The sequence below is a fragment of the Lemur catta genome, chromosome 2 (assembly GCF_020740605.2).
Source record: "Lemur catta isolate mLemCat1 chromosome 2, mLemCat1.pri, whole genome shotgun sequence".
NCBI classification, from domain to species: domain Eukaryota; kingdom Metazoa; phylum Chordata; class Mammalia; order Primates; family Lemuridae; genus Lemur; species Lemur catta.
Window position 1 is genome coordinate 9,701,806 of NC_059129.1, and position 20,949 is coordinate 9,722,754.

General features: G+C 37.6%; 1 protein-coding gene across 1 annotated transcript in view; it reads left to right on the forward strand.

Moving 5' to 3' along the window:
• Positions 1-5,560: 5,560 nt before the first annotated feature.
• Positions 5,561-20,949, forward strand: part of ERCC4 (ERCC excision repair 4, endonuclease catalytic subunit) — a 28,551-nt gene continuing 13,162 nt past the window's right edge. Inside the window, exons 1-7 of the mRNA XM_045542631.1 lie at positions 5,561-5,770; positions 7,123-7,303; positions 10,957-11,152; positions 12,074-12,281; positions 14,295-14,475; positions 15,546-15,677; positions 16,615-16,725. Coding sequence (XP_045398587.1) covers positions 5,564-5,770; positions 7,123-7,303; positions 10,957-11,152; positions 12,074-12,281; positions 14,295-14,475; positions 15,546-15,677; positions 16,615-16,725 — 1,216 coding nt within the window. The 5' untranslated portion in view covers positions 5,561-5,563. The remainder of the gene's footprint in view (positions 5,771-7,122; positions 7,304-10,956; positions 11,153-12,073; positions 12,282-14,294; positions 14,476-15,545; positions 15,678-16,614; positions 16,726-20,949) is intronic.

Here is a 20,949-nt window from a genome sequence, read left to right on the forward strand (position 1 = left end):
ATTTCCCCGTGGGAAAGCCTCCTTGGAACTCCTTGCACATTCCTACAAAAGGTTAATTAGCTAATCCGTAAGAACCACTCTCATTTTGCAAAAAGACTACTCGCTCCAAAGAAGTGCAGGTAATTGGTTTTTGTGTTCGGCTTAATTCTTTCTCTTTTTTTCTCCTTTTCTTTTAATGATGAATGGCTTCTCAAACAATAAAAATATTTTTATTTAATTAGAGAGTCAACCAAAGTCCTTATTTACAAGGGAAATAATTAGTTTAATGATTAAACTCCCTCTGACCAGGGGCAATAATTAGCTAACCAAATACTAAGTCTTCTCTCAGTGGATTTATGATACGGCATTAGTGCACAGGTGACTTAATTTTCAGAGAATTCACGGAAGTGATACACGCCAGTGGGTCCTCCATGGTCCCGGGCGGAGCTCCAGAGGTGTTGCAACATGTGATGGCTAATTGTGTCAACTTGACTGGGCCATGGCGTGCCCAGATACTTGGTCACACATTATTACGGTGTGTCTGTAAGGGTGTTTTTGGATGAGTTGAACACTTAAGTCAACGGAGTAAAGCAGTTTGTCCTTGTAATGTGTGTGGGCCTTGTCCAGTCAGTTGAAGGACTGAATATTATAGAACAAAAGGGCTGACTATCCCCCTGAATGAGGGGAAAATTCCTCCTGCCTGGAACTGATGCCTTCCAGATGTGACATCAGGCAGCATTTACCATGTACCATTTCTACCCCCTCCAACACACACACACACACACACACACACACACACACACACAAACGCGCGCACACACACACTATACAAGAACATTCATCATTTCCAAACATACCACGTGTCATAGGAAGAATCACAAATCAGCAGAAATACCAAAATTAAAAAGTAAGGTAATTTTAAAAAGCTTTTGTTAATTTGTGTTTTTAACTAATGTCAATTCACAGGTGGCAAAGGGTTCCCAGAGCAGTCATGGCTGTACCAGGATTTGAACTGATCCATTAACTCTAGAACTCCACCTCAGCTATTGCGGTTTACCGCCTAACTGCAAAGTCAAGATGCTAACTAGCTCACAGTTACATAGCACCTACTGCCTGACCTAGAGATACCAACTCAGTCAATCTTCACAGCGATCCTATGAGGTCAGTTCTACTTTTAACCCATGATAACAATGAGAGAACTGAGGCCCAGAGAGGTTAGGCAGCTTACCTAAGGTCACACAGCTAGTAGGTGATGAGTCTGGTATTTGAACCCATGTAATCTGACTCGAGAGCATTCATTTTCAATGGGGAAATATCACTCCAAGGGGACAATAATTTGTTCTTGGCAGGATGAAAATTTTTACTTTTTATGTATAAGAAACATATATATAGTACATAAATAGTATCTTAGTCAGGGTTCTTCAGAGAAATAGAATATGATGTGTGTATACATTTATAAAGAGAGATATTTATTATAAAGAATTGGCTCATACAATTATGGAGGCTGACAAGTCCAAAATCTTCAGGGTGGGCTGCAGGCTGGGGGTCCAGTGTTCCAGTTTGAGTCTGAGCAGTCTATTGTAGAACCAGAAAGAGCTTACGTTGCAGACGAATCCACAAGCAGTCTGCTGTACAATTATCTCTTGCTTGGACGAAGTTCATCCTTTTGTTCTGTTAAGGCCTCCGCATAAAAAACCCTAATTTCCTCTTTTTCTTTCACAATTATCTTTAAGGCATTTTAAAAGCAGAGCCCAAATGATTAGCAACCACAGACTACTTTCCCCTTATTAGAAAGCAGGGACGATCTGGTCATCAAACACTCCTCAGAAGTGAGGGGGAATGTTTGGTTTTCACCCTTGGGGGTTCATGTGCCTCCCATCTGAGGCACAGTTGTCATTAAGTTTCTGTATTAACATTGACTGAATATTCATATCCTGCTATAGTCTTTGTCTCAATCTCTACAATAACCACAGGAGGCAGGTCCTATTATAGGCCCCATTTTAAAGATGCAACTCAGGCACAGAGAGGTTAAGCAACTTGCAGGAGGTCACACAGCTAACAGGTTGCCAAACTGGGTTTCTAGCCCAGGTCTTTCTGACTTACAACCTGGGCCCTTACTCCAGCACAGCAAAGTCTAAGAGGCTCAATGGTGACCTGGAAAGGAGTCAAGCCCAGAAATCACTTGCCCCTTCACTGGGCTCCTTCCTGTCTTAGGGAATTTCCACTTGCAGCCCCTTCTGCCCAGAACAAGTTTCTCTCCCTCTTAACCTAATTAACCAGCCTTCAAAGCCATCCTCAAAGGTCATTTCCTCAGGGATGCCTTCTTGGATAGCCAGATTAGATTAAGTTCCCTTATCATACACTCTTGGGGCTTCTGGACTTTTCCTTCATAGCACTCACACAATTATTAAATATTGGTTTATTTGGTTAGTGGCTTCTTTTTGAGTAAGAACTCCATGAGGGGAGGGACCTTGGTGTGTTGCTCATACCTGAATCCTCAGCACCGAGCCCAGTGTCTGGATTTAGTAGACATTCCATATATATGTATATGGAAATATATATGTATATATACACAAGTATGAGAGGGAATTAGGGCTTTTTATTATATATATTATGTTAACAATGGCTGGATACTTTCCAGACAGCCCATATATATATACACACACACATATATATGTCTGTGTGTGTATATACACACACATACACTCTCTCAGGTTGCTGAGAGAGATCACAGCGGCCTAACTGGCAGTCAAGCCAAGGTTAATAGGGTTGTGCTGGGTTCTAGCTCAGATCAGGAGGAAAATGATGCCCAATCTCATTTCCAGCCCAACTCCAAATGCCAAAAAGATGAGTGCCTTCCCTGTGTCCTCAAGGGCAAATCTGACCCTTGCAAAGTGGCCTGGAGAGGAGAGAGATGGCTCTGGTGATCAGAACAGCGTAACAAATAAGGAAAGGTTTGGAGAATCATTGTGGCAGTAATATAGGATTTAAAAAAAAAATTCCTTCACTTTAAGTTGAAAACTTTTACCCAAGGACAAAAGTAAAATGTGTAGACACAATCAGTTACAATTTACAAAAGTCTACTTGCATAGATACCAACATTGGACATTAAGTGTTGCCCATCACACACACATTAAATCTAGAATTCACAAGGTAATGTTTTTTAAAGCTTATGAAGCATTTATATAGTAGCTGGGAAGTTTTTTCTTTCATTTTTATTGTAAAAGCAATATAAGTTCATGGTAAGGAAGTCAAACAGAACAGAAAAGAATAAACTGCAGTGTAAAGATCTGACTCTGATACCTAACACTTGCTTCAACTCCACAGAAGCAATTGCTTTTGTTAAGATACTTTCATTCCAGAGCTTTTCTATGTGGTCGCATCAATGTACTGTTTACTGAGGTTTTTAGACAAATTGGACTACACATTATTGTTTTACAATTGCTTTTCTCAGCACATAATTACACGTATTGGTATCTTATCACATACAGCTTTTAATAGCTGTCTGATATTCACTTATTAGAGATGCATGAAAAAATTTTAACTAGTCTCCTAGTATTAGACACTTACAAGAAAAGTCTAAGAAATAACAATAGTCCACACAATGATATGATGAATATTAATAAATCTCTTCATACACAAGCTCCCCACTAGAATATAAATTCTTTGATGGCAGAGATTTGCCTGCTTTGCCCACTAATAAACTCCCAGCACTTACAACGGTGACTGACACATTGGGTGCCCCATAAACATTCACTGGATGACTATATCTTCATGTGTATATTTATCTATACCGGTACTTAAAATTTCTTTATACACTGGCTGGCACAGTGGCTCATGCCTGTAATCCCAGCACTTTGGGAGGGCGAGGCAGGAGGATCCCTTGAGGCCAAATTTCAAGACCAGCCTGGACAACATAGTGAGACCACAACTCTACAAAAACTTTTAAAAATTAGCTGGGTGTGGTGGTGCATGCCTGTAGTCCCAGCTACATAGGAGGCTGAGGCAGGTTGGATCACTTGAGCCCAGGAGTTTGAGGCTGTGAGCTCTGATTTCACCACTGCATTCCAGCCTGGGTGTCAGATCAAGACCGTCTCCAAAAAAAAAGAAAAATTACTCACATATATATATATACATATATATATGCACACATAGATAGATACATAGATATATAGACCAGTAGCCTTCCAAAATGATTGCTTCACTGTATACTCTTATCTCTGGTTTTTAAAGTTTGTTTTGTTTTGATCAGCTAGTGACTTCATCCTTCTGGTTCTGGAGGTCAGAAGTGGAAAATTCGTCAGCAGGGCTGCAGTCATTCTGGAAGTTCTAGGGAGAATCCATTTCCTTGCCTTTTCTGGCTTCTAAAGGCTGCATTCCTTGACTCAGGGCCCCTTCCACATCACTCCAACTTCAGCTTTCTGTCATAAGTCCTCTGAATCTGACCCTCCCACCTCCTTCTTTGCTCAATAAACGCCCTTGTGATTTATGGGATCCACCTCGATAATCCAATAGACTCTGCCCATCTCAAAATCCTTAACTTAATCATATCTGCAAAAACCCTTTTGCCCTGTGAGATAACATACTCACAGGTTCCAGGAATTAGGACAGGGACATCTTTGGGGAGCTGTTTTTCTGCCTACCACAGCTTGGGAGTCAGGTTTGAATTTCAGCCTTGTCATTTCAACATGCATTTCCTAAAGGTGTATTCAGTCCATACTTACCACATCCCGGGCTAAACCTAAGAAATACACTAGCTAGCCCCATGGCCTTGCCCAAATTATTAAAAATTAACAGTGGCTATTTCTGTGTTACAGACTATCAAGTGAGTTTTATTTTTGCTTACTTGTATTTTCTATTTTCTAACAGTGAAGGTTGGGGGGAGGATTTCGATACAGAATAATTCCTCTACTGGTTCGAGTGACAGACGTTTCTAGGTATAGAACAAACACTGTGGAAGGTGTCCCTCGTGGAAGGAGGGACGCCTTTTTTAAATAGCTTATTTTTCTCAAGACTTTTGGCAGTAAACAAGAGCCTGAAATTAGTCAACAATTCTGCTCATTCAATAGCCACTGCACTCCAGCCTGGGCAACAGATCAAGACCCTGGCACCAAAAACTAAAAATTGAAAGGGGGAGGAGGACCAAGTCAAAAATTCACCCTGGGAAACAGGTGCTGCTAATTCTAGGCGCCCTTGGAATTAACTTTTTCAATTTTTGATGTCGGGGAATTAAGCTCCTTAGGTTTACTTTCCCTCTCCTTGCTTTTTGGTAGCTTGTGGCCTAGGTCTAGGGTCCCAGAGGACGTGGAACCACGGAAGCCACGGGGATGGGGCAGAAGCCTGGAGGCGACACAGATCCGGAGCTCCAGCACCTCGCCTAGAGCCTATGAATCTTCGGCTCCAGTCGGCTCCGATTCGGCTGAGTTCGGCCTCTGTTGGTTTTTCTCGGGCTCGGCTCTCTTCGGCTCTCTTCGGGAGACTCTCGTGTCGTCCTCGGCCCCTTTCCGGCTACCTTCGGCCAGCTTTCGCCCTTTCGGACTCGGCTCTCTTCGGCTGCGTTCGGCTGCGCCCCGGAAGGGCTTCCATGGAGCCGGGGTCGCCGGCTCGACGGACGGCCATGGCGCCGCTGCTGGAGTACGAGCGGCAGCTGGTGCTGGAACTGCTCGACACCGACGGGCTGGTCGTGTGCGCCCGCGGGCTCGGCGCGGACCGGCTCCTCTACCATTTCCTCCGGCTTCACTGCCACCCCGCCTGCCTGGTGCTGGTCCTCAACACGCAGCCGGCCGAGGAGGTGCGGCCGCCGCCGACGCGGGAGTGAGGGGACCCCGAGAGCGTTGGGGGCCCCCTGAGCGGATGCGGGCTCTGGCCCGGAAGCGAGGCCTCTGGCAGGGCGGGGAGGGGGGCTCCGAGAGGGATGCAGGTCCCCGACACTCCGCGAGGACACCGAAAAGGATGGCAGGGGTCCCTAGGGAAATGCAGGTCCCCGACGTTGTGCGGCGACAGTGAGAAGAATGGAAGGGTTCCCCAGGGGAATGCACGTCCCTGACAGCAGTTCAAGGTTACTAATGGGAGGGGTCCCTCGGGGGATGCAGAACCCCAAGTTGGGTGCGAGGGCGCAGAAAGACGGAGGGGCTCTGAGAGGAGTACGGGAGTCCTTTGAGGAGGACGGTGGCGGGTGAGGATTGGAGGTCCCTGCAGGGGACTGGGAGATGTCTGAAGGAGGATCTGGATAGGAATAATGAGGAAGTCTCAAAGTTGGATTTTCAGTGGGTTTCTGGGGGCAGAGGAGTGGGATCCCTGAAACAGAACAGTGATGGGGAGACAGGAAAGGAGACGCCGAGGCTGGGCAAACCCTGTAGGGAAGAGAAAGGACTGGGGGGAAGAGGCGGTCCTCCAAGGCTGTAGCCAGAGGGCCATAGGGTCACAAGGGACTGGAAGCTGAGGGTATTGGGGAAGGTTAACTGCGGTATGGGAGAATGGGGACACCAGGGAAGATGGAATGGAGACACACCTGTCATGGGGGATGTTGAGACAGGGCCTGGTCTGACAAGTCTGATAATCCCCTAATTAGAGCTGGTGGCCGGGAGAAAAACACCAGCTAAGAAGAGTGACCGCAGACTCCGTGAGCTCGGGGACCCTGTTTAATTCATCTAGGTATCCCCAGTGCTTGGCATAAGGCCTAGGACAACAGCGAGTGCCCAGTAAAGGTGGTATTGAAGTCCCTTTAGGAGGGATCAGGACAGAATTAATAATCTAAAAGGGAAAGTAATTCCCTTGTTATCTTCTCACAGAATACACTTAACTGCAAACATGGCTTGGCTGGGAAGTATTTTCTAAGTAGCCATCTTTTAACCAAGGGTTTTAAAAGTTTGGCAGGGGGACTTCGTTGTTGTGGTTGTTGTTGATAAAGTGCCAAAATGACTGAGGTGCAATTATTCCTTAGTTTAAACCCAAACACAAACTAACAAAAAAAAACGTAGCAGACAGGTTGGTTGATCAACATAAAGTAGTAACTTAGTTTGCATATTCATTATTAAGCTCATTATCTTTGAGAAGGGCTGCACATCATTTTAAATACCTGTAAGCCATTAAAGACTGCCCTGTGTTAAACGGCCTACTAATCTCAAGTTTGATTTGATTTAGGAGTATTTTATCAATCAGCTGAAGATAGAAGGAGTAGAACACCTCCCTCGCCGTGTAACAAATGAAATCGCAAGCAACAATCGCTATGAAGTTTACACACAAGGCGGTATCATATTCGCAACAAGTAGAATACTCGTGGTTGATTTCTTGACTAATAGAATACCTTCAGATTTAATTACTGGTAAGAATTTGAAATCTTATCATTATTTGTGTGTAAATTTGGGCACTTTTATTTTTGTCCCTTCTACCAAACTCTAAACTAGAACCTTCTAGTGGGTACCACTAGATCTTTTTGCTCAACATTATGCTTCCAGCTGTTAGCACAATATCTGACACATTGTAGGTGCTCAGTTAATATTTGTGACCTCTATAAGTAACTAAAGATAAAATTGACTTTTCCTTGTTTTCTAAGCTCATATTCAGTAAATACTTGTAATTGGCTGGCATTTGCTTTTTGGAACTTAATCAGATTTGAAATGTTTATAAATAATATTTGTATATTTCCTAAAATATTTAATTTTCATCTTTGAGAGTATTTTCCCAATGATTTTAAATCAAACCAAGTAGTCACTTAATTATTTTGAGAAAAATGGTTTAATTTTAGCTAGAATTAATATAAAAAAAGGAATTAGTTTTCATTATTTGTCCTTTCAGAAACCTTTTCTGATTTCCCCAAAGCTAATTTAGAGGCCCTGCCTCTGTGTCCTCAACTTCTCTGCAATCATAGCACTCAGAACACTACATTTTATTTGCCTGTTTATTTGTGAGTGAGCTTATCTCACTGAGATAAGCTTTTTAAGCACAAGGAAAAACTTGTTCATTGCAGGCTAACTAACTGGTACATGGTAAATACTAAACACATATTTGCTGGATGAATGATGGATGGATATGGTACTGTGATCTTTAATGAACTTCTGGAGGGCAGGAAGACTATGAAATTCATAACTCTACTTAACACTGTATCTGTCATATTGCCCTAAACCTAGACAACCCTCAAGAAATATTTAATGAATAAATATATGAATGAATGCTTTATATAGTTAATGGTGAACTGACTAAAGGAAGTTTTGTTATTCTTTTATAACATTTATAATTATAAACAGTGGCATGGGCCTTGCAGTGAGACTCACCTGATTTTGAATTCTAACACCCTGCTTACAAAGCAAGCTCCTTAATTTCCATGAACCTCAGTTTTCCCATTTCTTAAATCAAGAAAATAGTGCCTCCTAGAGTTAGCATAAGGATTAAGTGAGATAAAAGACATTGCTGGCCAGGCGCAGTGGCTCACGCCTGTAATCCTAGTACTCTGGGAGGCCGAGGCGAGTGGATCGCTCGAGGTCAGGAGTTCGAGACCAGCCTGAGCAAGAGCGAGACCTTCTCTCTACTAAAAATAGAAAAAAATTATCTGGCCAACTAAAAGTATATACAGAAAAAATTAGCCGGGCATGGTGGCGCATGCCTGTAGTCCCAGCTACTCGGGAGGCTGAGGCAGTAGGATCGCTTGAGCCCAGGAGTTTGAGGTTGCTGTGAGCTAGGCTGACGCCACGGCACCCACTCTAGCCCGGGCAACAAAGCGAGACTCTGTCTCAAAAAACAAAACAAAACGAAAAGACATTGCTTATTATAGTGCTTGGTACATAGTAAAGTATAATACATAATAGCAAAAAGAAGATACTGGCTTTTTGTAACCAGTAATCTTGATACATCATAAAGTCTTTACTGTTTGTTGCTTTATTAAAAGCTTGGTTTTACTTTTATTTTTTAAGTTGATATTAATAAATTTTTTAAAATTGTATTGGAACTACCACTAGGTGTCAGTATTACTCTGACTTTCAGTTACAGCTCAACCTAATAAGGCAGAGAGCAACCTGAATCAATGCAGCATCGACATCTGGCTTATAGGCAGTTTCTAATTAAAAGTGCCAAATTCTCTCAAACCCCAATCAGTAATGAAGCTGGAGCTACTGATGCTTGGCTGAATGGAATGCAAATGAGTACCAGCAATGAATTCTTTCAAATTCTTCATCCCTTGGGATCATCCACCATCCTCTGTAAGAGTTTTCACCAAAGCTCTTACACACCAAAGGGCAGTCCCTGAAGCAGGTAACCCTCTCGAAAGTACTGAATCCCCCCAGCCCTAACTTCTTCACCAGTCACCACCCATTACTACGAGCACACCGCACCCTACGTCTCCCTGCCAACCAGAACTAAACCTGCTTATTTTGTTTTTATTTATTTTTTAAATAAAGGGGGTCCTGAGGTGGTGTCACTTAGTGGGAATGACATGGTTTCACACATGATTTGGAGCCTTTGACCCCCACTTCTTTGCTGGGTGAGCTTGGTCAAGTTGCTTCCCTTTCTTGGCCTCGTTATCGTACCCACCACGTAGAATTATTGTGAGGATTTAATGAAATAAAAATCTATAAAAATATCTAACCCAGTGCCTGGGATATAGTATTAGTTCCCTTTTTCCTTCTGGGTTCCAAATAATGACAATTTTTTTAAGCACAACATTTTCTTAAATCTAGGTTGCACTTTTCTGTAGAAGATCGTTTTTATTATTCTTAACTTTATTTAGTGTTTCAATCCAGACTGACAGAGTGTGGCCTATAGAGTCCCTGGAAAAACCTACTGACTAGGCACAGAATATTTTCTGAGTAGTAAACTAGTTATGTAAATGTATTGGGGGTTATTGAAAATCCTTTGTTTACAAATTCTTAAACAGCACTATTAATTTTTACCATGTTTGAAAAATAATGTGCTTAGCAACAGTAAATTTTAAGTCCATCCATCTTGATCCAAAATTTAAATATCAAAATAGTAAAATCTGAATTGAGTTTCTTGAACTACTAGAAGGGTCATAAATCACTATTAGTATCATTTTCCATACCCTAAAAGTGATAGGAACTGGATCAAAAACATGCAGGTACATTTATAACAAATATATATAGGGTAACCAGCTTGATTTAGGTCTAAAAGACTGAGACTCATAGAGTAATTGAGTTTTTTAATCCAGAAATGACATCTATATATTCTTATGTCATCTCATACTTCTCCCTAACTTATCACTAATCACATTGCATCAAAATGGCATATGTATATAAAAGATCTCCTGGTTCAGTATCCTCATTTTATAAGTAAGGGAACATGTATGATTGTCCTTGTTTTTGAAATTCAGAGGTGTCATAATCATGCACAGCCCCAAAAATGTATTAAATGTATTTATTAAAGGTATTTATTTTAAATGGACTAATGTACTTCTCAACTGACAGTATTCTGATCCTGAAAATTGAATAGGTGAGCAGATACTGCCCAAACTTCCAAAATGCAACTATTTTGTGTAGTCCACATCTGATTCATATTTAAAAAGAGAATTAGTGACCTACTTTACCTTCAGAAATTCTTCTTCCACCATGTCAGACACACCCCGCCCCAGGGCCTTTGCTCTTACTGTTTCCTCAACCTGGACCTCTCTTGGCCCAGATGGCTACAAGGCTCACTTCCTCTTCTCCATCCAGCCCTTGCTCAGCTGTCACATTGGTGAGACACACCCCCCCCATACACACTCCCTCTCTTCCTTCTCTGATTCATTTTTTTTCTCCTTACCACTTGTATCATACTAACTATTTTGCTTATTTGTATTGTTTCTTGTAAATTCCATGAGGGCAGAGATTTACATCTCTGGCTGTATTCCCAGCCTGGAACAGTGCATGTCCCTTCTCATGTAGGTATTCAAGAAAAATGTGATGAATGAATGAATGAATGAATGAAAGAAAATGAGTATGAAAATTACCTATGTATTCTGTAATTGAAATTATGATTTCTCCCACTCAGGCATCTTGGTGTACAGAGCCCACAGAATAATCGAGTCTTGTCAAGAAGCATTCATTTTGCGCCTCTTTCGTCAGAAAAACAAACGTGGTTTTATCAAAGCTTTCACAGACAATGCTGTTGCTTTTGATACTGGTTTTTGTCATGTGGAAAGAGTGATGAGAAATCTTTTTGTGAGGAAGCTATACCTGTGGCCCAGGTAAGTAGCGTTATGTGATAAATGTTTGTGAGAAGATCTGCTATAACTTAGTTGTATTTTAATATAACGTACTGTACAATTTGCTGTAATTGTACTTGGTAGATGCTAGGTTCAAAACAAACACATCCAGATATAAATATGTGGTCACCATATTTGTAATTCCTTTGAAAGTAGAGAGCAATTTGATAGTTATATTTCTAGTAGTCCATCAAATCCATCCAAGGACAGCCAATTTATTCTTTCTTATATGTTTAATGAAACCCCCAGGAATCTAGAGACCCACACACACAACAGCTGTAGGTGAACTGCAGAGTTATTGACTAAGACCACCACTTCCATTCTGAAAATTCCTCATCAGGGAAATAAAGCACAAAGATTTTGAAGAATTTATGTAAATTTCTAGGAAAAACATAAGGTTTCAATTTTCAAACATTTTTGTAACCTATGCTAATATGTATTTTGCTTGTACTGTGTGTTATTTTAAGAGTAGTTGTGTTTTTCCTTTCTTGATTATACGTTATTTTGGGGATCACCAAACTTTTTCTGTAAATGACCAGATGTTAAATATTTTAGGCTTTGAAGGCTATATGGTTTGTCACAATTACTGAAGTCGGTTACTGCAGCATGAAAGCAGCCATAGACTGCTTACATAGACAATGGGTGTGGCTGCGTTACAATAAGACTATAAAAGCAGGCACTGGATTTGGCCCAGACCATAGTTTTCTGACCCCTGCCGTACTTGAATAATACTGTACTTCCATTCATTGAGGTTCAAAGCATTCTTGAAAACACTGTCATTTTGCTTTCCATTTTATTTCTTTCTTAATTACACTTAAAAAATCATTAGATTATTAAACCGAGACTAGAAATACATAGCTGTTGAAAGTCTAGAAAATATGTGAACAATCTTTGTTTCTTTAGGTTCCATGTAGCAGTACACTCATTTTTAGAACAGCACAAACCTGAAGTTGTAGAAATTCATGTTTCTATGACACCCGCCATGCTTGCCATACAGACTGCTATACTGGACATTTTAAATGCATGTCTCAAGGAACTAAAATGCCATAACCCATCGCTTGAAGTGGAAGATTTATCTTTAGAAAATGCTATTGGAAAACCTTTTGACAAGGTACTCTTTTTCTTTTCCTTTTCAAGCACAGTTCATTATGCCATAATGTTAAAGAATGCAAGTTATTTTAATATTTGTAATGTTCTTAAAAGGAATTTGCTGTTATTTTAGAATTAAATTGGAGGTGATTTAAAGTATAGCTTCTTTGGTTTACTAGAAGGTAATAATTTGCAGTAAAATATGTGGATTGGCATATGAGCATAACTGACTTGCAGTTATACAGTAAGTGATTATCTCTTAATTATAATCAAGAGGATAAATAACTTTTTTACTTTGAAATGACAACATTTGGATATCTACAGGTAGAAGAATTTTACATAATGCTTCATAATTGTAAATGAATTTATGATCTCTTATGGAATAAAAATAATTTGGATGAGTTTTCATTGTTGAAGAATATGAAACTTGTTCTAATCTTAAACTTACATTCTGAATTGAGAAAATGGTAAGACTTTAGTTCAAGGAATTTTTATTCTAATTAATTTTTTTCATCATAGAGTAATATTAATACAGACATAGAAATGTTTAATAATTGAATTGTAGATCCAGAAGATGGTGACTTTTAAAAAATTCCTGACAGCTTTAGTTTCATATTTTGGTAGAGCAAGTTCCTGTCTTTTAAACTCTGAATCAATCTCCATGTCCCTGGAAATAATGCATGGTGATTATAAAAAAAGGAAAAATTTAATTTCTCATTTCTCTGACCCTTCAAAAAAGTCAGCTTACTGTGAAATATTGATACATAAAACTAATTTCATGTATTCTATTCCTCTGTGCTTAAAGTGTGTTATAATATAGTGCATAGAGATTTTTTTAAAAAGTCCCTCATGTTCTTTTCATTTTTTAAATTTTTTTCCCCTATACCTTGAGGACAATATGTCATATTCTTTTGACAGAATGTATATGTCCCTAGAAAAAAAAATATATAACTTAACCTGGTTAGTAAAAGTGAAAACATTGTTTTAGATATTCTTTTAGTAACTGTATCTAAATATAGAAATAGCTTGCATCTTGTTAAAATATTTAACCTCTTGTAGATGATTTTACAAAAGAAACGTAGTTTTATGTCCCAGGCTGCCTAGGACAGACCAATATCTACCTATGTCCTGGAGTAAATTATTAATAGTATATCATTCCATTTTCACAAGTATTCTAGTTTGGACAATAAATTATAGTGTCATCCAAATATTACTCCTGCTCAGTATTAAATTTGTTAGATAAGAGACTATGTAATGACACTGCTTTCATATCAGGCTATAAATATCTGGTGGACATCAGATAATTCTGTAACTAAAAAGTTACAGAATCAGTTTGTGAGGGAAATGTGCATATACATAGCTGTGGATACCTAGACACCTATATAGTATATACATAAAGCACTTCTTTGTTTTAGGTGGCTTTTTGGGATCTTAAAAAAATAATCAAACTTAGTCAATTGTTAATTTAACAAATATTTTCCCATCATGAATCCACTTTAAAAAAAAAACTAAATAAATCTTTACACTAACAAATTAAGGTACATTGTTATTTAATTTGATACTATGTAGTTTACCCGGCTTGTGCCCTCTGTGCTGTGGTCCGGCTGGATTCCACCTCTTTATCCATCCAGGATAGAGTCAGAGTCCAACCTGGCAGGAACTGAACGTGTCTGAGCTGCATGCTTTGACTCTGTTCATAAAACAATGATTATCTGAGGTTTATCAGGCCTTTTCGCTCCTGACAGTCATATAAATATGGATGATGAATGATAATCTGATCATAAAGATTCTAGCAGTAAGACACTCTGCTTAAAGTTAAGCATTACTGTTAGAATTTATGAACTGAAATTTTCTAGCCACTTTCTTGGGGAATGTTTTAGGTTTTTTTATTGTCATAAACTATGCATAACATAAAATTCATCATTTTAACCATTTTTAGGTATAAAAGCAATAATCCTTTTTGAAAGTATGATATGAATTACGAATAGCTATGTGGAACATATTTTAGCAATATTAAATTTTATTTTTGTTTTAGACTATCCGCCATTATCTGGATCCTTTGTGGCACCAGCTTGGAGCCAAGACTAAATCCTTAGTTCAGGATTTGAAGATATTACGAACTTTGCTGCAGTATCTCTCTCAGTATGATTGTGTCACATTTCTTAATCTTCTGGAATCTCTGAGAGCAACCGAAAAGGCTTTTGGTCAGAATTCAGGTGGGAGATAAAAATACTAATAATATTCTAGGAGCTGATTTGAATAAAGTGTTAGATTTTGGTGGGCAATCAGGTGTGAGGAGTGCTATATTCAACTATATGTTATACTAAGATTTCAAATTATGTTTTATGTTCATATCACAAGGATGTAGGTTTTATTGATAGCTAATGTTTCCACCCACTTAACTTCTGTTCTGTGTAATAATAAATATTCATATCCATTCTGGGCGATTTTATTTCTAGAAAAGACTGTAGTACAGGCAGTCCCCAACTTAGAAATAGGTTGTGTTCTGGAAGTTTAGAACTTAAAATTCATTTTTCCCAAAGAAAAAGGAAAAAAGTGTGGGGTTTCATCAGCTGGAGTGCCAAAGCCTGAAGAGCAGGAGAGATTTATAGGGATATATACATATGCAACTGGCCACCATCTTGTTTTCCTACCACTGTTGTGGCCTCTGTGGCTTTACTTGCTATTTGACTAGACCAGTGGTTTTCAAAGGATGGTCCACAGGCCCCTGGGGTCAAGATTTAATACAAGGAATAATTTGTACTACTTCTTCAGGGCATGCTTAAGTAACAAACTATAGAAGCATGACAGTAAAGAATGCATTGACTGCTAGCACACTTTCATGACACTGCCTTGGTTTATGCTAAGGCACCAGCAGCATTACCCAGCAAAGCTTTACACCATCACTGGAAATGTCAACGCAGTGAAAGAAGTCAAATAATGTCTTAGTATTATTATGAGAAAAGTTTTGACATCACAGACCCCCTGAAAACATTTGGGGACCCCTAGGAGTTCATCGACCACATTTTGAAAACCACTGGTCTAGCTAAACAGTGATAGAGGCCACAATAGTGGGAGAAAGTGTGGTTGGTAGGAAGACAAGGTGGTGGCCAGTTATATATGAGGGCTGTCCGGAAAGTATCCAGCCGTATAACCGTTCTCATATATATTGACAATGGCTGGATACTCTCCAGACAGCCCTCATGTGTAGGTTTTGTGACCATCGGAGACTATTTGAAATTAACCATAAATTGAAAACACTCTTTTTTTTAACTTTTCGTATTAGGTTGGCTGTTTCTTGACTCCAGCACCTCAATGTTTATAAATGCTCGAGCAAGGGTTTATCATGTTCCAGATGCCAAAATGAGCAAAAAAGGCAAAATGTCTGAAAAAATGGAGATTAAAGAAGAAGAGCAAGGTATCTTGTTAGGGTTAAGTCTTTAAATATGTCTTTTATTTAGGTATTTGGTGTGGAAATGCTTATCAAATTAAAGTGTAATTTAAAATCTCTTTTAGCCATGTAAAAAGTTTGTGCCTGTATGTTAAATGTATATAGGTATGTTATATGTAACATATGTAATGTATGTTAGTAGTATTCAGTGTGGCAAGTCTTAGCATGCATTGTCAGTTGGTTCCAAATTACAAATGCCAGATATCAATCAAATATGTTACATAAAGGACTATATGTTGATTTTTTTACTTCAAAATAATTATTATTTTTGGTCCTTAAAGTCAGAGTGGAACATTTTAAGGTTCCTTTTAATTTTTAAAGAACATAAATATACTAGAATGAGGCAAATAGGGTTTTATTCCAACATTTATCTAGTAGGTATCATAAATGTAACTAGTTTTTTAAGGCACGGGATAGGGTTAATGCTTACTTTCTGCCTAGTTTAAAGGTCTGTTTCAAAACTTAATTGAACATATTAATGATGTGTTTGAATATTTATAGGAAAAAATGTGTTGTCTACTTTCATCCATGTTCAGGATTGTGAAAATCATGGGGATTTTAGAAATAATAAATAATGTCATTCTGTACTGATTCCTTTATTTTGTATATCAGCTTATACATAGTGTCACAATAGACAACACAGAATCAGCTCTCATTGGTGACCATGCATGTAACTTGCTAGCGAGGTGTTATGAAACCTGTATTAATGGTTTGAAGTATCTTTCATTTAGACCTTAAGTAGACATTTTTCAGGAAAGCAGATTTCTTAGAGCATTATAAAGAAAGCTTAAAGAAATGGGCTTATGTCATGATGTTTGTGTTATCTATTGTTTTAAAAGCCTTTGGAATACTTTATGGGTAAATATTATCACATAGAATGAGGTTATCTTTTATTTCTGTACAGAAACGAAAAAAGAACTGGTCCTAGAAACCAACCCAAAGTGGGAGGCACTAACTGAAGTACTGAAAGAAATTGAGGCAGAAAATAAGGAGAGTGAAGCCCTTGGTGGTCCAGGTAGGAAAAAATGATGATAACATCGCTTTCAAAATCTATCAAATGAATCTCGATTTAATTAGCCCTTTAAAATTAACTCACTATTTTATTTATGAAATGTAGATGAATAAATGCCAAATGGACACTGAAATCCTAGTGGCAACCTCATTTCTGTTCACTTGATGTAATTTTCTGCAGGTTGAATGATTGTATATTCATGAAAGCAGGTTTTTTTTTTCTGGTTGGGTTCTTAGGACTTCTATTTAAAGATTAAGCTAATTCTACACATATAGTCACCAGGCTTTAAATCCGGAATCCCCAAGGAATAAGCTAATGGATCTTCTGTTTTATATCCTCCCCAAGTATCTTTCCAAAGAAGCCTAAACTCTTTTATGGAGTGACATTGACCTAACCCTCCAAAAAACTTTGAAATTTTAGTGCTGTTCCCTTCAAACATGGGGTATACTAGCATTTAATAGTTTAGCACAGTACAATAAACCTGAACTGTAAATTTAAAAATAAAACCAGGTGGAAAATAGAAGAAATAAAAGAAAGCTAAATTTAAAAAATAGTTTATTGAGCCTTTAAACTCCTGCAAAGCAATAAAGGCAAGCACACAATTTTTATATTAGTAAATATGCTGGTGACATTATCCCAGAACTACAATTTTATGATTTAAGACCTAAGGTCTTATATGCTCACTATAGAAAAAGTAAAAAGGATAAAGAAAAGAGAGAAGGAAAAAAAAAAATTACCCCTAGCAGCTGCTGTTAGTATTTCCTTCTAGATTTTCTGTCATATATTTAATATTTTACGTGGTTAAATAGTATGGATATAATATCCAAAATATTATATCCATATAATATAATATAGAGCTAATGGGTCAAATGGTTTTAACATTTTTAAAGTTCTTGGGATATATTACTATATTGATTTACAGAAAGTTTTTGTTAATTTTCATTTCTTCTAGCAATGTAAGAGCTTACCTCTTTTTCACTTAGTTAACCATGACTGGAAGTTCTCTGTGTTTGTGTGTGTGTGTGTGTGTGTGTACACATGCTTTATATGTATATTATATACATATATAATATATATAACATATATTACATATATAACAATTTTATTAATTTGATATCCTGTTTTAAATTTTGATATTTTGTGAGCTCAGTATTTCCTCAAATGCATTTTTCCCTCTTTTGTGAATTGTTTTAGTCTCTTTTGCCAGTTTAGACTATGTCCTCAGTTTGTGTAAGCTCATTATATATTAAAGATATTAACATTTATATCTATTAAATAAAGCATTTTTTTTGTTTGTAGCTTTTTTAATGCACAGTTTTTTATTCTTATAGAGGGAATCTTAAAGTATAGTTATCAATCTTATCTGAGATTTTTTCCATTGCTTTTAAGCCTAGAAAATCATGTACATCTGGAGAGATGGAGAATAGTCATTTCTTTTTTTTTTTTAATGATTTTAACATTTGACTATAATCCCTTTAGAATTTGTTTTGGTGTATAAGATCTGGAAAATTATTAATTGAAAAGAATTTCTTTAAAGCCTTCATTATATCATGATTGTACTTTCCAATATATGTATGTATTTTTTATCTTTAATTACTATTGGTTCATAATAGCTGTATATCTTTATAGGGTACATGGATGTTTTGATACAGACGTATAAGGTGAATTAATCAAATCAGAGTAATTGGTGTATCCATCACCTCAGCCATTTAACATTTCTTTATGTTAGGAACATTCCAATGCTACTCTTTTAGTTATTTTAAAGTACACCCTAACCTGTTGATCATAGTCACTTTGTTGTGTTATCAGATATTGTTCATTCTTTCAAACTATCTAACTATATTTTTGCACCCATTAACCATCCCCACTTTATCCCCCCCCCCACTATCCTTCTCAGCCTCTAGGTAACCATCATTCTACTCTCTGTCTCTGTGAAATCAATTGTTTTTAATATTTAGCTCCCAGATATGAGTGAGAACATGAGAGATTTGTCTTTCTGTGCTTGGCCTATTTCACTTAACATAATGTTCTCCAGTTCCATTCATGTTGTTGCAAATGGCAGGATTTCATTATTTTTGTGGCTATATAATATTCCATTGTGTATATGTACCATGATTTCTTTATCCATTCATCCATTGATGGGTAGTTAGGTTGATTCTAAATCTTGACTATTGTCAATAGAGCTACAGTAAACATGGGAGTACAAATATCTTTTCGAGATGCTAAATTCCCCTCCTTTTGATATATACGCAGCAGTGGGATTGCTGGATCATATGGTAGTTCTGTTAATATTTTCAGTTTTTTAAGGAACCTCCATACTATTCTCCATAGTGGTTGCACTAATTTACATTCTCACCAACAGTGTACGAAGATTCCCCTTTCTCCACATCTTCTCCAGTTTTTGTTACTGCCTGTCTTTTTGATAAAAGCCATTTTAACTGGGGTGAGATGATACCTTATTGTAGTTTTGATTTGCATTTCTCTGATGACTAATGATGTTGAGCATTTTTTCATATACCCATTGGCCATTTGTATGTCTTTTTTTGAGAAATGTCTATTGAGATACTTTCCCCATTTTTTAATCAGATTATTTGATTTCTTCTTATTGATTTGTTAGAGCACCTTATATATTCTAGTTATTAATGCCTTGTCAGATGAGGAGTTTCCAAATATTTTCTCCCATTCAGTGGGTTTTCTCTTTGCTTTGTTGTTTCCTTTGCTCTGCAGAAGCTTTTTAGCTTGATGTAATCTTGTTTGTCCAATTTTGCTTTGATTGCCTGTGCTTTGGGGCTAATACTGAAGAAGTCCTTGCCCAGAGCAATGTCCTAAAGCATTTCCCCAGTGTTTTCTTTTAGTAGTTTCATAGCTTCAGGAATGTCTTTTTCCATCCCTTTATTTTCAGTCTGTGTGTGTCTTTGTAGATGAAGTGGGTTTCTTCCATTCAGCCATGTTATGTCCTTTGATTGGAGAGTTTAGTCCATTCACCTTCAGTGTTGTTATTAATATTGATAGGTAAGGACTTACTACAACTTCTTCTTGTTACTTGATTTCTGGTTATTTTAGGTCCTCTCTTTCTTACTTCCTTTCTTTGTTAAAAGTGATATTCTAATTTCTTGCTTTTTATCTTTTGTGTATTTATTGTAGGTTTTTTTATTTGAGGTTATAAGGCTTGCAAAAAGTATTTTATAATCAATTATTTTAAACATATGACAACTTTGCTTACAAACAAACTAGCAAAGAGAAATCTAACAGAAATTCTATCCTTTAACTCCATCCCTCCTGCCCCTGCTTTTTAACTTTTTGTTGTTTTCATCCATAATTTTTTATACTATCTATCTCTCAAAAAGTTGTTATTTTTGATAGGTTTCTCTTTTAGTCTTCCTACTCAAGATATAAGTGGTTTATATACCGCAATTACAGCAGCGTATTTGTGTACTTCCTGTTACCAGTGTATTGTATACCTTCAGATTATTTCTTATTGTTAACGTCTTTTTCCTTCAGATTGAAGAACTCTTTTTAACATTTCTTGTAGGACAGGTCTGGTGTTGATGAAATCCCTCAGCTTTTTTTGTCTGGGAAAGTATTTCTCCATGTTTGAAGGATATTTTTGCAGGATGTAGTATTCTAGGGTTAAGGTTTCTTTCCTTCAGCACTTTGAATATGCCATGTCTTCTGTCCTATAAGGTTTCCACTGAGAAGCCTGCTGCCAGATGTATTGGAGCTCCTTTATGTGTTATTTTTTTTCTCTTCTCTTGTTTCCCTTAGGATCTTTTCTTTATCCATGACCTTTGGGAGTTTGATTATTAAATGCATTGAGGTAGCTTTGTTTGGGTTTAATCTGCATGGTGTTCTGTGACATTGTTGTACCTGAATATTGATATCTTTCTCTAGGTTTGGAAAGTTCTCTGTTATTATGTCTTTGAATAAACTTTCTACCCCAATCTTTCTCTTTACCTCCTCTTTAAGGGCAATAATTCTTAGATTTGCTCTTTTGAGGCTATTTTCTAGATCTTGTAGGCATACTTTATTCTTATTTATCCTTTTTTCTTTTTTTTCTTCTGAGTGCGTATTTTCAAATAAGCTGTCTTCAAGCTCACCAATTCTCTCTTCTGCTTAGTCAGTTCTGCTGTTGAGAGACTCTAATGTGTTTCACAGTTTGTCAGTTGAATTCAACTTTTGATTTTTTTTTTTTATTATTTCAATCTCTTTGTTAAATTTCTCTGATAG